Raw genomic sequence first — 21,051 nt, 5'->3', positions numbered from 1 at the left:
CTCAGGAACTCCTCTGAACGTTCTTCTGGGAATTCCTCTAAAATTTCCTCCCAGAATTCCTCCGATAGTTCTTCTGGGAATTCCTCCAAAAATTCCCTCAGGAATTCCTTTAGAAGTTGCTCCACGAGTTGCTCCTGGGATTCCTCGAAGAGAGGACTTTTTCGACATTGCTACAATATGTTCTCCTAGAACTCCTGAAGTTTCCGGGTTCGGCCTCAAATGCGTTCATAAATTTGCCATCGAATGATTCCAGAGGAGGGATTCAATAACGAATTCCTGAATTATTTTGATAACGAATTCTATGGAGGAACCCCTGGACCAATCCAAAGAAGGGAAGGAATTCCTGAAGAATTCCTAACGAAAATTCAGGAGAAATTCCGGGACTAATCGGACACTCCTTTTTTCAGAATGACTAGCATTCATAAATTGGTGATTGTCACATGTAGCACAATTCTGAAAAATTATAATTACGAGTGTTCAAAACAACTTTTAAAAGGATCGAGTTCACGCTCTGCACTTCACGTTCTTTGATCCAAGCTATGTTTGGAGCGTTTCCTTCATCACTGTCCTCTTTTCATTGAAAACAATGTTGACGGAAAACAACTTTCCATAAACACTGCTCGCGTCGAGTAGGCTTCTAGTGCCTGGCACAAGATTAGCAAATTTGTTGTCACATATCTACCTCCAAAAAGACCTGTCTGCAGTGATTATCAATTTCGCATTAAAAGCTAAATATCCACCTTGCACATTCGAACGTTCCCCAATGCCACTCGAAGTCGATAACCAACCGAGAGCGGTGACCCCCCCACACTCGCTGTGTCATTGAAAAGCAATGAAAACAAAACTTATGACGCTCTACAAGGTTGTATGAGGTGCTGCATTTGTAAATGTCTTCGAACCAAAATAAATCTTGAAGCAAGCAAATTCATTCCGTCGTGGGAAGCAAAGATCGAAATTCGATACACGTTTACTACTTGTCGGAATTGAGTGACTTATATGAGTGTGTCAACGTTGTGACGCCTAAGTACATACTTGGGTAATCAATACCAACTAGTAGATGACACCGACCCACATGTAAATGTAAAAATATTCAATATCGATAGATGCTTTATTGCCGCGATGTGATATTTTTGGCGCTTAATCGTATTCCACCTCGCGGTTTCCTCTCGTGACTTTGCGGAGTGATTAATAGCTTTCTAGCAACACTTTCTATCTCCTACCGCTATTAGCAGTCACACTCTTGACTTGAAGAACAACCATTGGATTTATGTGAGATCGATATTATGTTCTTGCCGAGAAGATACTTTCGCAACGGGGTCAATTGCACGAAGGCACGCACCTGTTGGCCAAGCGAACAACAGCTCTTCGCTACCAATAGACCTTCCCATCCGGAGCGAAAGAAAGTTCCTTGGGGAATTTTCCGTTCTTGGTACGCTGAGAATCGATACGCTTCGCAACGGTGGTCGTCACGACGACGGGCGAACAACGGCGCCTAAGGCAAAGAACTGCCGTGCACTACTGTGGCCTTATGAGATAAGAACCAAAACTTGAGTCGCGTTGGCGCAAGGTGTGAAGGCGTTATTGATGTAATTAATTCCGTGCACCGAAAGAGGTCAGAGCTGTCGTCAACCAGCAATCCGATCCAGCACCATCAACCTGCCCGCCCGTGCCGTGCCGCGCGATGAGAGCAGGTTTGATCTTGAACTTTTGCGCTACTGAGTTGGACGGCAAGGTTGTGCCAACGGCAAAGACGACTACGGCGACGTCGTCGGTCACATTTGCATACAGCAATGAAATGGGTGAATAACGCCGGGAGGCGTGACGGAGCAATAATGAAAAAGCGTTTGTATAGCTTTGCGGTTGACGTTTGGAGAAGTTTTCTTCTCGTCGTCACTGTTTGTAACCATGATGGGAAATTTTGCCAAACGGATCATGTCACGTTATGTTGAAGAAGTCACTTCTTCATACCTTTGTGACTAGAGCTTAGCAACATAAGAAAATCGCTAGGAAATCAATTTGTAAACCAAATCGAACAAGATCGGTGGAATTGTTGCTTCTTCATATTCTCAATAGCTGCAAATTGTTTCAATTGTACTTCAAGCTTAATTGAAATGTACATTCGCATTTTGATCTTCAAATTCATGAGGAAGTCTTAAGCTCCCAATAGGGTGGGGAAGACCAGTTTGAGTTAACTTTTGAAGCGGATATTTTTTAGATAGATTTTTCAGAATCTACGTTCAAAAGTTCAAATCATAGAAAAATCATTAACAAGAAAGCCGTGATGAACCACAATGGGTATATAAGCTATCAGAAGTTTTTTTTTGTAAAATTGACGAATATCATTTATTTCACACGCTCAGTAACCTGAAACTGTTTCAATTTGACGTTCAATTTCAAATAACACTTTTTTACGTTCAAAGTTATACTCGATTTACCAGATGTTGAAAATTCCGAAATATGATTTTCGTCCTACCCTAGTTTCCTGGTACGCAAGGCGAAGATTTGCGTGGAGCATTTTCGACGGTGGGTTGACCTCGAAGAAGTCGAAATCGCCATTCCGAGAGCATCGTTGAGTACTCGATGGTCTCTCTCTCCACTATTCGGACACACGAAGGTAATTGCGAATTTGGCTGGCCTATTCAACCGGGCATCGTCAGCGACGTTCTTCGGTGCGGCGCTTCATTTCGCTACCGGGAAACCCAGTTCACATCGCACGGTCTGGGTGCAGAACGAGCCATCAGGTGAACCTAAATCATCAGATTTTTTGGTCAGTCAATAATTCGCATATGCTCTCAAGCCACGCAAATAGGGCTGATCGGGTACCCGAATGAGCATTGTGTACATTGCACCTACCTCCTGGGTCTTTCTGACGGAGAACAGCTGCCACAGATAATACACGAGAAGAAGCATGCTGGCGCTGCTGCTGGTTGGTTTCTTCGCTGCACTTCATGGGAAATGGCCTTCATTTAGTTGGAGGCCAGTGCGGAGCTCGGTTTGTTGCGATGCGATGGCTGGGATTGACGTAGATGATGATGGGTTTAGAAGCGGGGCTTGAATTTAGAGAGAAATGAAATATAATCTCCTTTTGGTCTTTCTATACACACTCGCCACGATAGGTAGCGTATTGCGAAAGGCATCTCGACAAAAATGATCAGAATAGCGGAGGCAGGAGACTACATCAGGGTAAAACGACCTGTTATGAAGGATTTAAACACCGTGTCAGCAAGATTTGTATCAAATTTGCTAAATCACTGTTATTGAAGCACTACCGCAATAAAGAGATTATTAAATATGTACAGTATTATTTTGAAGAGAAATGTTGATTTTTGATGAATGTAAATGGAATGTATCAAAATGTGTTCGTTAGTCAAATTAAAGAGTTTTAACAGACTTCCATGTATAACAAGTTAAGCACCTTAGCCTGTTTTCATTCAGTGGCGTCTTTTAACCTCACTTTATACTTGTTTACCGATACAAAAATGAAAATTTTGATATTTCTACAGCACAAATGAAAAATAAAACTATCAGAATCGTTAAAGCATTTCAAAATCTAGTTATTTCTCGCATTTGCGGAATTTCACGCAATATTTAATCCGAATTCCTTAAATCTAAATTCCAGAGTTGTTACGACTACGCGGATTTCGCGATTTCCGCGGATTTACATTACGATTACAAGGTCTCGCGCAAATTTAGTTCTAGGTGAAAATTTTATGAATAAAATTTTAAATCTAATGAGGTCTAAAATTTAACCCTCTCCCGCCCATGGTGTCTGTAGAGCACCATCAAATTTTTCACCTTCTAATCTAGATCGAATTGCTTCAACAACAAAAAGCAATGTTTGAATATTTGGCATATCTTTATGGTTCCATTATACTGGATATATAATCAATTTTTCGTTTTCCACTAATTTTAGCCATGCCAAATAACTTTTGATTCAGCATTTTGCTCAAAGATATTCTAATCTTTGAAAACAGTCGTAGGAAGGAAATGGTCAAATCTCTCTACATAGGGCTTCATTTACGATTGCTTATTGTTGTAGAGAATCAAATTTACGACTGAAGTCTATCCTTACAAAAATTTTCCGATGTTCCCAAGCCCTAATTAGATGGCATACACAGGGTGGCCACTGAACCGGGAAATCCGGGAATTAACCGGGAATCATATAGAACCGGGAAAAACCGGGAAATAATCAGGAATTTGATTTTTAGTTTTGTTTGGATAGACTAAATAAAAGCTATAATTAACTAACTAATAAATTAACTTAACATTTGTTTCTGACAAATGTTCACATTTTATTTAAATTCTAGGACTCATGAAATGCTGTTTGAATGAGTTTTGTTATCAAATTGTTATAGTTTTGTATTTTATTAGGACGTATATTTTTATAAGGAATTTTTATGAGCTCAGAAATCCCAAATTTTCCGTGGTTTCTCAACAGTTGAATAATTTCTTCGTTTCCAGCATAACAACACAGAAATTCTTTGACAACCATAGGTTTTAGAAATTACGTCTTAACTCAAGAATTATGTTTACAGAAAGTTATCAATCTTTAAAAAGATTTTTTTTCGGATTTTCTGGAAGATTTTGCCCTCAGTATTGAGAGTTATGAGTTTGAGTCCCATCGAAGGAAAGTGGTTACCTCCAATACACTTTTCAAATCAAAATTTTTACATATTTTTTCAGAGATTTTCAGAGAACTGTAAATAAATAAAAACTAATCTCAAGTGCCAGAGATTTCATAAATTTCAGGAATAAATTTTCAGTTCAAATATTGAAGAAATCATAATCGATAACACTTTTGCTTCTTATATCCTTTCACGTATCCCAGCTTTCTTCTCGAAATACAAACACATTAGCTCTTAAATCTGCTTAGTGTCATATGTTTCTTAGTTAAAACTTCTAAATTGTTTCTATTCAAGAAACACACTTTACCGTCTATAAATCTGATTGGTAATTTTAGAAAATTATATCAGCATTACAGAATTTCCAAAATGTCAAAAATCATTCTAAAGCTAAGATATTAAACTGGAATCTTGGAAGTATATCTGCATTTAAAACAAAATTTCCAACACATGGTGGTCTGTAAAACCATTAGCGATACTCCATTTCTTATAAAATGCTTTCCCTAAAAACATCAAGCATTTTAAAATCCGCTTTGAAATTCTCAGAGAAATCTGACAAAAATATTTCTTGAGCTGTCTAGTTTTTGAATAATGAATCCGATTTTAAGTATGAACGTTTTAAAAACATTTATTTTTTCTTAAATCAGTCCTATCTCAAGTTCCTAAAGCATGTTATTTTTTTTACTTGATAAGGCATTATTTTGAGCAAGTTCATAACAACGGAATACGAATGCCTAGAGCCCATATTGAATAGAAGTGTTTTATGAGCATGAGCAGGATAACCATACAATTCGTAGTTGCTACTCCGTGATTGATTAGAATTTGCGAAATTGCACAGGGAACCAATTGAATGGAGCTTGGGTTTAGCTATCATTCTCAATGTGCAAATTTCGGAAATTCAATGCATTTTACTAAGTCCTTACGGTCATCAAGGGAAGGAAGGATTATTAGTTCAACTCTCGTTGCTACTAGAGACCGAGTATACCTCTGCATCTCCACGATAGTCTTAGGATAGGATATTGTGTTAGTATGAAGGGATATATTATCTGGATTCACTTTGGTAAATGATGCGATCTATGGGATAGGAATATATGAATGAGAATTAGAAGTACTAGAGTAATGAGAAAGTATTAAAGTGAATTCTAATGGGATTCATTTTTTCACAATTGGAATTTGAATGCTATTGGATTCTAATACCACGCACACGTTTACCACACCATCGCTACCCGCACATCAACCTCAAACATTCTTAATTGTATGAGGCCTGCACGAGCATAGCGACCGTATAAAACATTCGTATGCAGGTACAAATGAATACCAATCTATTTTTTTTCATTTTATTTATTGCTACTAAGTAACAGGCAGCTTTTTATAACAATTCTATATTTAGAATCATACTTGCTAGCAATGAGAATTTGATTCGCAAAGAGATTGAGTTATATGATTAACGAAATTATCTAATAGGAAATTGGAAAGGGCCAGGGATCAAACCCTTAATCTACTGCTTATGAGGCAGAAGCAGTGACACAAGGCCACCAAGCACCCTTCATATTGAATAGAAGTGCTTTATGATATGAAAACATCTCTCATCTTTAACTTCCTTTTTCGGTAGTTCTTATTATTTTTCTGAAGAACGCTTTAATGTTTTTTCAAGAAAAATATTTTGCTTAAAAAATCTTTGATATATTAATCACAATTTGGATAAAAATTATATAATGAGCTCGTTTATTTTTCAAATAAGAACTTACAATTAAAAATAATTGATAGCAATGCTTCTATCGCTTACTAGATATTCGTTTTAATTAACGTGTTGCCAATGGTATAGAAAAGAAAAAACGGATGCAGAAATAGCTTTGATTCACTTCTAACAGTGACTGCTAGAATGGTCAAGATTAAGGTACCTATAGGATGGAGATAGAAACGATCTGGAATTAAACCCATGGCGTATAGAGCAGGAACGATTTATTTATTTATTATCAGGCTAAGGCTGGAGTGGCCTGTGCTGCACATAAAAGTCTTCTCCATTCAGCTCGGTCCAAGGCTGCACTTCGCCAACCACGCTGTCTGCGGAGGGTCCGCAAATCGTCCTCCACCTGATCGATCCACCTTGCCCGCTGTGCACCTCGCCTTCTTGTTCCCGTCTTCCGATTTTCGCGGTGTGAACGATGGATGGTTCTCCCAACAGCTGATGCAACTCGTGGTTCATTCGCCTCCTCCACGTACCGTCCGCCAACTGCAACCCACCATAGATGGTACGCAACACTTTCCTTTCGAAAACTCCCAGTGCGCATTGGTCCTCCACGAGCATCGTCCAGGGCTGGTGTCTGTAGAGGACTACCGGTCTTATAAGCGTTTTGTAGATAGTCAGTTTGGAACGGCGGCGAACTCTATTCGATCGGAGCGTCTTACGGAGTCCAAAGTACGTACGATTTCCAGCCACTATGCGCCTCCGAATTTATCTGCTGGTATCGTTATCGGCGGTCATTAGTGAACCCAAGTACACGAATTCTTCAACCACCTCGATTTCGTCACCACCGATAGAAACTCGTGGTGGGTGGCTTACATTGACCTCTCTTGAGCCTCTTTCTATCATGTACTTCGTCTTCGACGTATTGATGACTAGTCCAATCCGTTTAGCTTCGCTTTTCAGTCTGATGTAGGCTTCCTCCATCCTCTCAAAGTTACGTGCCATGATATCAATGTCGTCGGCGAAACCAAATAACTGAACGGACTTCGTGAAAATCGTACCACTCGTGTCAATCCCTGCCCTTCGTATTACTCCCTCCAAAGCGATGTTGAATAGCAGACACGAAAGACCATCACCTTGCTGTAACCCTCTACGCGTTTCGAAGGGACTCGAGAATGCCCCTGAAACTCGAACTACGCACATCACCCGATCCATCGTCGCCTTGATCAACCGTATCAGTTTATCCGGAAATCCATTTTCGTGCATTAGCTGCCATAGCTGGTCCCGATCGATTGTATCATATGCGGCTTTGAAGTGGATAAATAGATGATGTGTGGGCACTTTGTATTCGCGGCATTTCTGCAATACCTAACGTATGGCGAACACCTGGTCTGTGGTAGAGCGTTCACCCATAAATCCCGTCTGGTACTGCCCCACGAACTCTCTTGCAATTGGTGTTAGTCGGCGGCATAAAATTTGGGAGAGTACCTTGTAGGCGGCGTTCAGCAATGTGATTGCGCGGTAGTTGCTACAATCCAGCTTATCGCCCTTTTTGCAGATGGGACACACGACACCTTCCATCCACTCCTGCGGCAGAACCTCATCCTCCCAAACCTTGGTAATCACCCAGTGCAACGCTCTAGCCAGTGCCTCACCACCGTGTTTAAACAGCTCTCCTGGTAGTTGGTCAATTCCAGGGGCTTTGTTGTTTTTCAGCCGGCCGATCTCCTCCTGGATTTCCTGGAGATTCGGAGCCGGAAGTCGCATGTCCTGCGCGCGTGCTCCTAGGTTCATTACCATAGCGCCACCGTTGTCTGCCATATCGCCATTCAGGTGCTCTTCGTAGTGCTGCCGCCACCATTGGATCACCTCACGCTCGTTTGTAAGAAGGTTTCCGTTTATGTCCTTACACATATATGGCTGTTGCACTTGGCCCTTACGTGAACGGTTCAACTTCTCATAGAACTTTCGTGCGTTATTAGCGCGGTACAGTTCCTCCGTCTCTTCACGGTCTCGATCTTCCTGCTGGCGCTTTTTCCTCCGGAAAATCGAGTTTTGTCTGTTCCGCGCCCGTTTGTATCGTGCCTCGTTCGCCCTCGTGCGGTGTAGCAGCAATCTCGCCCATGCTGCATTCTTCTCCTCAACTAACTGCTCACATTCGCCGTCATACCAGTCGTTTCTCTGATCCGGAGCCACCGTGCCTAGTGCAGCGGTTGCGGTGCTTCCAATGGCGGATCGAATATCTCTCCAGCCATCTTCAAGAGATGCTGCGCCTAGCTGCTCTTCCGTTGGGAGTGCCACTTCCAGCTGCTGCGCGTAGTCTTGGGCTAGTCTACCGTCTTGTAGCCGCCCAATGTTAAGCCGCGGCGGACGACTCCGACGCGTGTTGATCACCGTCGAGAGTTTTGAGCGCGTACATACTGCGACGAGGTAGTGGTCGGATTCAATATTCGCACTGCGGTAAGTGCGTATGTTCGTGATGTCGGAGAAGAATTTACCGTCGATTAGAACGTGGTCGATTTGGTTTTCCGTTACTTGATTAGGTGATTTCCATGTGGCCTTGTGGATATTCTTACGGGGGAAGAAAGTGCTTCGGACTACCAGTCCGCGGGAGGCTGCAAAGTTTATGCATCGTTGGCCGTTGTCGTTCGATACGGTATGCAGACTGTCCGGTCCGATGACCGGTCTATACATTTCCTCCCTTCCTACCTGAGCGTTCATGTCACCGATGACGATTTTGACGTCCCGCAGTGGGCATCCATCGTATGTCTGCTCCAGCTGCTTAACTTTATTAATGTGTTTTTTTTTTAATTCATATAAAGAATATGCTAAGAATCTTCAAACATATTTCCACGAGTTCTTCAAAAAACTCTATTAGATGTTCCTATTTAAGTTTAATGAATCGCCTGCTAACCTGCCTGTTTAATGAATCGCCTGCTGGGCTTACTGTAAGTGATGCATAGATTGTAGGAATTGCATTCTTGATTATCCGGAAGATTGCAAGCAGTTCGTAACTATTTTTAGAAGTCCATAAACTCCACAGTGTGAATAAGAATTCTTACTCCGTAAGTATACTTAAGAGCCAATGGAGATTTCTCGATGGTCACGAAAATACCTTATCCGTAAGACTTTTTAACGGCATTAGAAGGTCGTGTCAAAAGATACAAGACTTCACGCAAATTTCCAGAAAGATAATAAAAACTTGATCGATTTGAAGAAGTCCGTCAGTAGTCTGGAAGGTCTATTGCGACACCAAGGAGTCCGTAAGAATTCCCAATGGTGGATGTAGGCACCAAAAACTTATAACATTAATTGGGGCCAATTTTGGAAAGATGTGAATTATGAAAATCTTTCAGGAGTTCTGCGCATTTACTTGGGCTTCCAGTAGCTCAGGAACTCAAATGGACTTCAAGGATTCACTCATGCATAGATTTTCCCACGCTTCTAGGAATTGAAAAAAAAATCATGCCTGGAATTTTTCGAGGAATGGTCTGGAAAGTCAGGGAAAGTCAGGGAATTTTATTCTCAAATTTGAGTCGACACCCTGATACGGCATTGGCAGGGTGCGACAGTTGATGGCACCTTCAACAATATTTGCGTTTTCCAGCAAACATACCCTATTTATGAACATAATTTTGATTCAATCACACAATTTCAAGTCTCAGCTTTCATTTGAATAAGTTGTTTGTGTAAAAGTAGCCAGATTTGATGAGTTAATCACCGAAACAAGTTTGCACCTACGAAATCCTTGCCATTATTGCATCGCCAAAGAAAGCAGTGCACGAAACGAAAAGCAAACTTACTTTTTTGGATCGCCTGTTTCTCCTCTTTATTGCGTATGACACGACAAACTAAGTACATTGACTACTTTTTACACTTTATCACCACTTGATTATCATTACAAAGAGCAAATTTATGCAATATTTGCTTTATGTTTCTCTAAATAAAATCAGGACTGTTCGTTTTCTTTGACAGCAGCATACTTCGGAATAGAGCGAGAGAATGTGTTAGTGAGCATACCGTCGTGCGGGGCTTCTTTTGGGGCTACTTTGGACATTTTATAACAATAATTATAACGAAAATTACTAGGGGGAAAGACGGCTTTGGCAGGTTTTGTTCTATTATTGGCAGGGGGTTTTTGTCGACCGAATTTTATGAAATTTGGCCACAATATTCTTTGATATGCAAAGAATGTTTAGTGTTCTGTGTCAAATTTGGTATTTTTTCCGTTTATTTTTTTTTTTAATCTTAAATCCAAAGTAGCCCCCGGAATTAAAAGAAGCCCCGCACGACGGCATCAAACACACGCTTAAAAGATACCACGCACAATTCTATGTGATTTGATTTTAGCAAAAATACGAACAAAATATCCGGCGAAGGCATGTACAGTCGGGATTCGCTGGTTGGGATTTTAATACTAGGGCCACTTTTTAGTTGAGCCTCCGCTGGTTGAGTCATGGTCCAACTAAAAAGCACCCGTACGTCAAAATTCAATGTAAACACGGAAAACGGGACTGGGCGTCACTGGACATCATTTGTGATGTTCAAGTCGAAATACACGTGTTCAAATGGCTGTCAGTTGGCCCAACTAAAAAAACGAATTCGTTAGTTGGGTCGAGGTCGTGGCCCAACCAGCGAATCGCGACTGTATTTAGACAAAAGTGTTAAAATACAAATGCTTCTATTCAGATTTTTACGCAGACCATGAATTATATCAAAAGTGATAGCAACACTGTAGTATTTGAACCCTTATGTGGCTGACAGGACCGTTTTCCTTTTGCAACTTCAATACTTTCCAAGCAAATAAAAAAAAACCATAACCATTCTTATTCCTACATAGCGCATTTCAACCATAAATAATTGCCTACTTTTAGGGTATTATCTATTACTAGTTTATTTGTGGACGCAGTAGCGCCCGTGGCAAGTGTTTTTTTTTTAAATATAAACGGTTCATTAATTCATGCATAAAAAAATCAAAATTTTCAACGTCTGTTGTCTGTGATTTTTTTCACCAAATGCTGTGTCTGGTTGTCTAAGGTTGGTTTTGTTTTCTGCATCTGATAGTAAAAAAGATTTGAAGTGTCAAATATTTTATTTTTTGTGAGAATTTCCCCGCGTGCTGCGTCTGGTTGGCTAGTCACCGGACAGACAAACAGGGCTATTATATATAGTATTCAACTGTGAAACGTAGTGTACGAATGGGGTGGCTCCAGCGGCTGGATAGGACAGTGCTGCCCATTATTCAACATATGAAGACTCACGAGGTGGAATATATTGTTAACTAGTCGACCCGGCAGACGTTGTCCTGCAGAGTAGGCGAAAATGCGCGTTGTGAACTACCCTACCAAATTTCCATACGGTTCTTAATTTAAGCTTTTCACGACTTGGTCAACCTTATTCGTGATTTTAGCATGAGGAAATATCATATAAACCCATCGGAAACGATAACGAACATATTTGCTGAAGGGATGAAGAAAATCCATCCAGCCGTTTTCGAGTTATGCGGATACGAACATAGACCATTTCATTTTTATTAATATAGATAGATATACTATACTACCAGAACCGACGAGCTTCGTTTCACCTAAAATTGATTAATTAGGGGGAAAGACGGCTTTGGCAGGTTTTGTTCTATTATTGGCAGGAGGGTTTTTGTCGACCAAATTTTATGAAATTTGGCCACAATATTCTTTGATATATATACAAAGAATGTTTAGGCCAAATTTGAGCCTAGTCAGTCATAAAAAACCCCTGTCAATAATAGAACAAAACCTGCCAAAGCCGTCATTCCCTCTATACTTTTTTTTCACTTAAATTCAATTTATTTTCATTTTCTTTTTGTGTTCATACAATAGTGTATCAGTTTAAGTGTTTGGCCACCTGGCCCTTCATCTTCATTTGTTTTTTTTTTCTTGTTTGTTTTCTAAGGGTAATTGTTTTGTGTTCAGTTTTTACATGTTAACCTTGAGGAGGCATTAGTTAATTTTTAAAATTTGATAGCCTAACTAACTATTTACACTAATATTTACAATAATAATTTGATAACCTAGATTTTTTTTAACCTATATATTTTTACTTTATTTTATTTTCCCGATTTTCGATTAAAGCAGAAAATTGTACTTCATTTGTATGGGAATCCCCCTTTCAGATGAGGAGGGGTCTAATACCATCATAAGAATCTTTATCGTTCCCAAAAAACCTCTGCATACAAATGTTCATGCCGTTTCCTAGTATATAAGGGCAGACAGACAAAAAATCATTCATATGTGTATAGATTTGGTTTTACGTAGTTTACGTCGAGCGGTCGTGTCTTGTACACAACCACCATGATTTTTTTTTATGAAACAAACATATCATGTAAGGACCGCAAAGAGCAAGTTATATATGTATTTGAAACTGGTTGATTGACTTTTGCTTATGATTCTAAGGCATTACAAAAGGCAAAAGATGTAAATCTTGGCAGCGGACAAAAAGCATTTAAGTTCCCTTCTTCAAAATGGCCAACATTATTCAAATAGGTTGAAAATGGTAAAAGTCATGAAAATGTCAATATCTGGGTACGGTTTAGGGTCATTTGGCCGAATGCCGTTTGGCCGAATGTCGTTTGGCCGAATGCCATTTGGCCGAAAGGGTCATTTGGCCGAACGCCATCTGGCCGAATGCCGTTTGGCCGAACAGTTGAAATTCTCTGAATGAAGAATAAACAAAGAAGAAGGAAAAAGAAAGAAGAAAGAATCAAGGACGAAAAAGGAAAAATAAGAAACAATGAAGAAAGAAGAAGGAAGAAGAAAGAAGACAGAAGAAAGAAGAAAAAAGAAATAAGGACCAAGGAAGAAGGAAGAATGAAGAAGAAAGAAGGAAAAAGGAAGCAAGAAGAAGGAAGAAGGAAGTAGAAAAAAGGATGAAGGAAGAAGGAAGAAGGAAGCAAGAAGAAGGAAGAAGTAAGTAAAAAGAAGGAAATAGAAAAAAGGAAGAAGGAAGAAGGGAGAAAGGAAGAAAGGAAAAGGGAGAAGGAAGAAGGAAGAAGGAAGAAGGAAAAAAGGAAGAAGGAAAAAGGAAAAAGGAAGAAGGAAAAAGGAAGAAGGAAAAAAGAAGAAGGAAAAAGGAAGAAGGAAGATGGAAGAAGAAAGAAGGAAGGAGGAAGAAGAAAGAAGAAAGAAGGAAGAAGGAAAAAGGAAGAAGGAAGAAGGAAAAAGGAAGAAGGAAGAAGAAAGAAAGAAGAAGGAAGACGGAAGAAGGAAGAAGAAAGAAGGAAGCAAGAAGAAGGAAGAAGGAATAAGGAAGAAGGAAGAAGGAAGAAGAAAGAAGGAAAATGAAGAAGAAAGAAGAAATAAGGAAGAAGGAAGAAGAAAGAAGGAAGCAAGAAGAAGGAAGAAGGAATAAGGAAGAAGGAAGAAGGAAGAAGGAAGAAAGAAGAAGGAAGAAAGAAGAAGGAAGAAGGAAGAAGGAAGAACAAAGAAGGAAGAAGGAAGAACAAAGAAGGAAGAAGGAAGAAGGAAGAAGGAAGACGGAAGAATGAAGAAGGAAGAAGGAAGAAGGAAGAAGAAAGAAGAAAGCAAGAAGAAGGAAAAAGGAAGAAGGAAAAAAGAAGAAGGAAGAAGGAAGAAGGAAGAAGGAAGAAGGAAGAAGGAAGAACGAAGAAGGAAGAAGGAAGAAGGCAGAAGGAAGAAGGAAAAAGGAAGTTAGAAGAAGGAAGTTAGAAGACGGAAGAACGAAGAAGGAAGAAGGAAAAGGGAAGAAGAAAGAAGGAAGAAGGAAGACGGAAGAAGGAAGAAGGAAGAAGGAAGATAGAAGAAGAAAGAAGGAAGAAGGAAGAAGAAAGAAGGAAGAAGGAAGAAGGAAGAAGGAAGAAGGAAGAAGGAAGGATGAAGAAGGAAGAAGGAAGAAGGAAGATGGAATAAGGAAGAAGTAAGATGGAAGTTGGAAGATGGAAGATGGAAGATGGAAGAAGGAAAAAGGTAGAAGGAAGAAGGAAGAAGTAAAAAGGAATAAGAAAGCAGAAGAAAGAAGAAAGAAAGAAAGAAGAAGGAAAAAGGAGAAAGAGAAAAGGAAGAAGGAAAAAGAAAGAAGGAAAAAGGAGAAGGAAGAAGGAGAAGGAAGAAGAAAGAAGTTCTCTGTTCTCTGTTCACTTTTCTCTTCACACTTTGCACATCTCACTTCTCACTTCTTACTTCTCATTACTCACGATTCATTTCTCACTCTTCGCTAGTCGTAATTTGAGGTCAATTTATTCAACTGTTCGGCCAAACGGCATTCGGCCAAACGACCCGTTCGGCCAAACGGCATTCGGCCAAATGGCATTCGGCCAAACGGCATTCGGCCAGACGGCATTCGGCCAAATGGCCTGACACCCTGGGTACACGGGTACCCTACCTGCCACTCACGTCTGTTTTTTGTTGGCCGCATAAGGGTTAAATTTGTTTTACAATGTGTTTAAATGCTTTTGCATATCTGTCTATATGACATAAAATTGATACCAAGGCTAAAAATTCATGTTTTGTTTTAAGCCAGTTTTGAGAAACAATAAAGTTTGTTCCAAAATTGAGTGAGGCAAGATGAGCGTGCGGCCGTTTTATATGAATGAATTTTACTACTTGAGGATATAAACAACCAGCATTTGGCACCAATACATTACCAGTTTTCTACTTCCAAGTCTAGTTGCTAAAAGGAGGAAACTCATTGCTGATAATAGAAATTGCTATGCCAATAGAAGAAACGTTGACCTGTTACTTTATATTAAATTTACTGAGTTTGTGGTAAAAGCTGTTATACCTATTTAATGGACACCAATCATCAAAGAAAGAGCATACAAATGTATACCAGTTGAACTGTACCTGTGTTTTAGTGTAATTATTCATTATTTCTAGACCAACATTTGAAAAGGGCGTAACAACCAAAATTTATTCCTTCTGGTTCTTCGTCTACATATATAGCTTTATATGTGGACGAAGAATCAGAAGGAATAAATTTTGGCTGTTACGCCCTTTTCAAATGTTGGTCTAGATTTTTACTATTCAATTTGCCGAATGTCTTAGACTGCCAAGAATAGGTATTTTCCCCTACCTATCGCGTGAAAATTTTATCCAAATCAAAAATTGTGTTCGACTTAATTTTTTTTAATTGATTTTCATTGAAGAATTCACCTGTAACGCTGGGTAAATCCATTTAACGTGGTGATTTGCCATAGTCACAGCGCATCTTTAGGTGAATCCTGACCCAACGAATTTTATTCAACCTTTTTATTTGCCTTAATTGCCTACAGAAAACAAATCTGAAAATCATCATTCCACTCGATAACATGTTGTGTGAGGAATATTTCATTTATGGTAAACAATTTTGCCCCAAACGTATACACATACTTCGCTACTGCCTCAACATTCCCTCAATGAGTTAAACAAAATCTATTTTCAGCTCGATAATTACTGTCTAAACATAGTTGTCCGAAGCAACCGCACTCCAACATCAATCCCACGAATCACACCGCGACGACACTCCCTCCTGGTGGCGCCGCCGCTCGATTCGAATATCTACCTTGACAAGCTAGCGGGCGACCTGACTTATTATGGTGCAAGTGAACATCTTTGCTGCACCTCGCGTATCTTCCATTTCATAACCACAGCTCGGGTGTGAAGGGGGCGCGCGCGCCCGTTCGAACGCGTCAAGCAACAGCAACAAACTGTGCACTTGGCACTCACGCGGAGTTGTAACTTTACCGACACACACCCTTTAGTCAGAAGTCAGAACGTGTACTGCACTTGTCTCATTCTCATGGGACGGCCAAATCGCGGCATCTTCGGAGGAGATAGGCCGTCGTCAACAATCAAGCGACTTGGAGTGAGTAGGAAGGATGCGCGTTCTCGTTGTGAAGCTTTAGCCGGTGACATTATTGTGGGACATCTTTATGGCGTTCGTCTGAGTTTGTTTCGCAAATGTGCTCACTGTTGGATATTGAGGTCTCGGCGTTGTACAAAAAGGTTGATGTTCGACTGACACTAAATCATTTGTATTTAGTGTTAACTTCAATAACTCATCAGATGATATCTATTTAAGTGACATCTTCGACAGCCAACATTGCTACATTAGTTATTTCGCCAGGATCTCAGCTCTAAGTTATGTTTGCAACTTTTAACAAGATTCGAACAGAAAGACGGACCCATTTTCTTAAATCTCAGTAAAAACTAAGCTTTGTTGCTGAAACAAAACCAAAACAATTGTTTAAAAATAAGCTAAATCAAATGTTTTGCCTATATTTTAGTATATAATGTTGCTGAACTCACGGCTGCGCAGATTTTGAATATGTACCTAGATGGAAAATTGGTGGAAGTATGAAATCGACGTTTAAGAACTCGTGGGCGACTTCCTAAAATAAGCCAAAAATAAGGAGAAATATAGTGCAGATTAATCGCAATTATAAAGATCTTTTTTATTTAATTTCTATTTTGAGTAAATTTATTCGGTAGAATAAAAACCGGTGTTATGCCCAATGAACGACGAAATCGATCATTTCGTTAGGCTGAATGCAATAATATATTAGACCAGAGGAATTCCCCCAATCAAAATACATATCGGGAACGTCCATGAATCACGTCACGCTCTTAGGTGGACGAAGCATACACCATTTCTACTGGTAATTAATGGATCATCCCCTAGCTGTGCCACCATGTTCAAGACATGGAATAGGCTGCCCGATGACAATGCTCGGACCGTTGCATTTGCGTTGTTCGAAACGCCGAGACGACCGTGTCGTCGTTGCGTTGGAGGAGGCTGGTGCCTAGCTACCTTCTACTTGGTTGCTTACCGGTTGGTATGTTGCTGCAACATAATAGACCAGCTATTATTGCGATGCTGACGGGGGCGCAAACTTGCGTTGCTAATACAATGGAGGGTTTTCATTACTTAATGTGTTGCGGCGATGTGGGGCTTTTTCTTGATATAAATGTCGCCACATTTTACTAAGATAAATTCTTTTCAGCATAAACGTCTTTCAAAGTTTCAAATATTTGTACCGTATCGCAAAATTGGGTTTTCCTAGCGTCTCATCAAATATAGAAGTCCTCTTAATTCGGTGTCAGTGTCATAATCGAGTCCCTAACCCTAGTACGCAAAGCAGGTCCTTTGCTGGCTAAGGTACGGGGGATCTTCTTGAACATCCGAAAGCTGTTCAATTCGTCTGACGTCACGAACGAATCGGATGTCTCACTGGGTATTATGACGCTCGATTTGGATCAGCTTAAAGAGCTTTGTCGGAAAACCATGTTCTGACATTACCTGCCACAGTTCATTCTGTATCTTATTTATTCATACCCCATGTGATTAAAATTGTCAAATGTTTATTTCATATGCTAGTTCAAGCAACCGACTAACCGCTTCCATTTCTCCCTTGTTCTCTTTCCAGAATCCTATTCCGTACGCTAAATCATCAGTACGATTACACCTTTGACTGGACGATGCTGAAACAGCGAGGGATACTGAAGAGCGGCACCAATGCGCTGCCCCACGCCACGGGCGAGGGAAATCGCGAGGAACGGCGTGATAAGGATAAGCAACCAACAGAAACTGAGAAATAGAAGTTTTGAAATTATTTTTTATGTATAAAATATATTACAATTACTAAAACTGAGTAAACTTAAACGAGAGAGAAAGGAACATATAACAAGAAGTAGGAACGGAAGTAAAGCTGTTATAAGCGAAGGAAGCAGGAAAATGAACAGGCAACAAAGCAAGCGCAGAAGGAGACGAAAAGAAAATTTGATGAGGAAGATGCCGACGCAGACGTGATGAATGTGGATACAGAACCGGATTTTTTTGATTCATGGGCAACAGAGAAAGGTCAGCACAGAAGAAGGTGAATTAGGTAAAACAAATAAAAACACTTGTAAGCGAAACGAGTGGAATGTGGCAAAAAATCTTGCTGAGAATAAAACGAAAAGAAAACAAAACATTAGCAAACTCTTAACTTTAATTACAAACAAAGTATGTAAAATTAAATATAATTGTTAGATGATGGATTACAACAAATATCGGTTGGAAGCGTAAGTGGATCAGGCGAGTGTGAGTGTGCCAATCTGCCAATGGCATGCGCGGAGACGAATATCAAACAAAAGAACTGCACTTCCCGTCTCTGTCTGGTTCGTGCCTATTGGCCAATCGTCACCCACGCACTCAGAAAACACTCATTCATAAAAACTCATACACAGTAAAACAAATCCATTGTTTCATCGTTCATGGTCTCTCGTGTTCCTCCCGTTCTCTCAAATATAAATCGTAAGTCATGCTGCGCCACTGTCACCAATCACAACCACAATCATACCATCGTCAAATTCGTTTTATCTCCCCGTACATACCGATGAAATAATTCTGTATTACTCTACTCCTATTGTGCAAATACAGAACAAGGAAACAATGCGGTCAAACGCTTTTACTCTACAAGTACTATTACGAAATAGCATACACAAATGGATAAATAAAACAGCGTTTGCCTAATGTTTTCGTTTTCCAACTCTAGGTTTTAGTTAAAATAATTTTGGTTTTCTTTGCTATCAACTTTTGCATATTCTCAACAATAAACAGAAAAGCAGAAAACCAAGAATTTAACCAACCTAATTAGGAGAAAGAAGGAACAATAATAAACACAGCCAATACAACAAAGCAACATTATGCAAACCAGAGTAAAACGCAAAGAAAAAAAAAGAATCATGTAGCATTAGAATGGATCTGTGCCGTTTTCTCGTAGCAATGTGACTCTGTGTCTCAAAAAAAAACTACTGTTGAAAACGAAACTGCAACAAAATCCCCTCTTAAAATAACAATTCTCTGTTCTCGTTGTTCCACCTTCTCTCCGTTAGATGCCTGCTAACGTGTGCCCGCCACACGTTCCCCGTTTTAGCACATAAACTTTCAAATTTGATTTGATGGTTTCTATTGTTCTGGGATTTAAAACTGTTCAACTACGGATGCGAAAATATTCCCCTGTGTCAGAGTACTAGTTTCTTGTACTGTCGATAGAGTGAAAACCAACAAAGATGATAATCGATCTTTCTGTCTGGATGCTGTGTCTTTTAGGTTCTGTTCTACGGGTTGGATCGTGTGGGACAAACCGCAAATGGTGAGCCCTGTCCATTTCTTTTTATTTCAAATTCAAATTCGGAAACGAAGCGTCCTACAGCCCGTAGATTTAGACCGACAGATTTATGTTTCAGAAAGTACGTTTCCTCCCTATTGTTTACCGGTGCCCTCGAGAGAAGGAGAGGATACCATTTACAGCAACAGCAACGTCAAACAATGCATAGAGTTTACGTTGAAAAAAAGTAACAAACAATTGCGGAAAATACAGAAATTAATTATAAATTAATCGAATATACTATCAGAATAAAGAAAAAAACAAAGAGGAGGTAACAAATTATGTGTAAATATATTGAATTAAACAAAAGAAGAAAAAAGCATAAGGCGAACAGACGTTGACGAGAGACAGGCAGTAATGCTTCTCTCTAGAAAAAAAACTAAAGTGTTAGACAAAACAGCAAGAAAGAAAACAAAACAAACAAAAACAGTTTTTTAAACTATAATAAAGATAAACCAGAAACCTACAAATATCTAACGACTATAATTGTTTATGTGAGACAAATAAGGACAAAGCAAAACACGGACGAAACAGTTTCCATGGATGGGTAATTGAAAACGAATCCGTGAGTGTGGGTGCAGCACCCGCCAGTGTTTTCCTTCCTTCTAGAAATTCTGATATTTCCTTCATCCTCTAGACTCCCCGGGAACCATTCACCGTTCGCCAATTACTTTTCATCCGCCTTGGCCGCTGCGAAATGCCTCACCGCTCACGAGCATGTCATGATTGTTTTCTCATCATTTCGGAGGTTCAATTGACCCTTCGCGGGTCCTTCTTGCTGGCGCTCTCCGGTCAATTGGATCACCGAAGCATGGGCTGGTGTGTGTGAAGTAAAATGTTGATGATAGCAACGGCCTCCATTGTCACTGGATGGTTCTTATCTTTTCCTCCCGTAGACAAAAAAGGAAAACTTGATTTCTTCTTCTGTTCAACTTGAGAGCTATAAAAAAATGAAATAATATGAAAACATAACGAGAAAAAAATAAAAAAAAAGTTGGAAGATAAACCAGCAAAAGGAGAACAAGGCGAAGAAACAAGCATAAATCAGATTACAGTAGAAAGGATTTATTATTAGGAAGTAATGATTTTTTTTTCATTGAATGAAGGTAAAAATGATAGGATGACGCAAGAAGTAAACAGTTATTAAATAAAGAAAACCTAAACAAAATGAAAGTTGTTATTTAACTGTAGAACAGATGACAATCACTAAGAATAGTTGAGTAATCCCCTCCACGTTTGTGCCATTCCGTGACATGATACAATGGTACATTTTTCAACAGAAGTCTAATAGGCACCGTCGTCGCAAGCACGCTATAGTTCTCAAAGGCAAGGTTCTTGCACGCAGTTTGGACAACAGCCTGTCGAACTCTTCCATCTTGCGCCTTCACGACCTCCTTGACTCGTATTCGTATCCAGCTATTCCTTCTGGTTTCGTCCACGATAAGGACCTACAGCTACAGGCTTGAAATCACCGAACCATTTCATCCGCTTCGTCAACATTGGCAGATACTCGCGAATCCAGCATTTCCAAAAAATGTCGAGCTGATGTTGTATCAGACTCCATGAATTCTTCACCGCAGAAGCAGGATCATTAATTGGCAATGTGGGCTGACGAACGCCCT

The 21,051-nt window shown here is 39.8% G+C and overlaps 1 protein-coding gene across 4 annotated transcripts in view; it reads left to right on the top strand.

The window, feature by feature from the left end:
- LOC134207889 (casein kinase I-like) overlaps nucleotides 1-20,602 on the top strand; it is a 91,392-nt gene extending 70,790 nt beyond the window's left edge. For all 4 annotated transcript variants that reach the window (XM_062683904.1, XM_062683907.1, XM_062683905.1 and 1 more), the window contains exon 3: nucleotides 17,705-20,602. In XM_062683904.1, coding sequence (XP_062539888.1) covers nucleotides 17,705-17,876 — 172 coding nt within the window. In that variant the 3' untranslated portion in view covers nucleotides 17,877-20,602. The remainder of the gene's footprint in view (nucleotides 1-17,704) is intronic.
- Nucleotides 20,603-21,051: the final 449 nt, after the last annotated feature.

Source organism: Armigeres subalbatus, chromosome 1, assembly GCF_024139115.2.
Source record: "Armigeres subalbatus isolate Guangzhou_Male chromosome 1, GZ_Asu_2, whole genome shotgun sequence".
Lineage (NCBI taxonomy): Eukaryota > Metazoa > Arthropoda > Insecta > Diptera > Culicidae > Armigeres > Armigeres subalbatus.
This window is presented reverse-complemented; position numbering and strand designations above follow the sequence as displayed.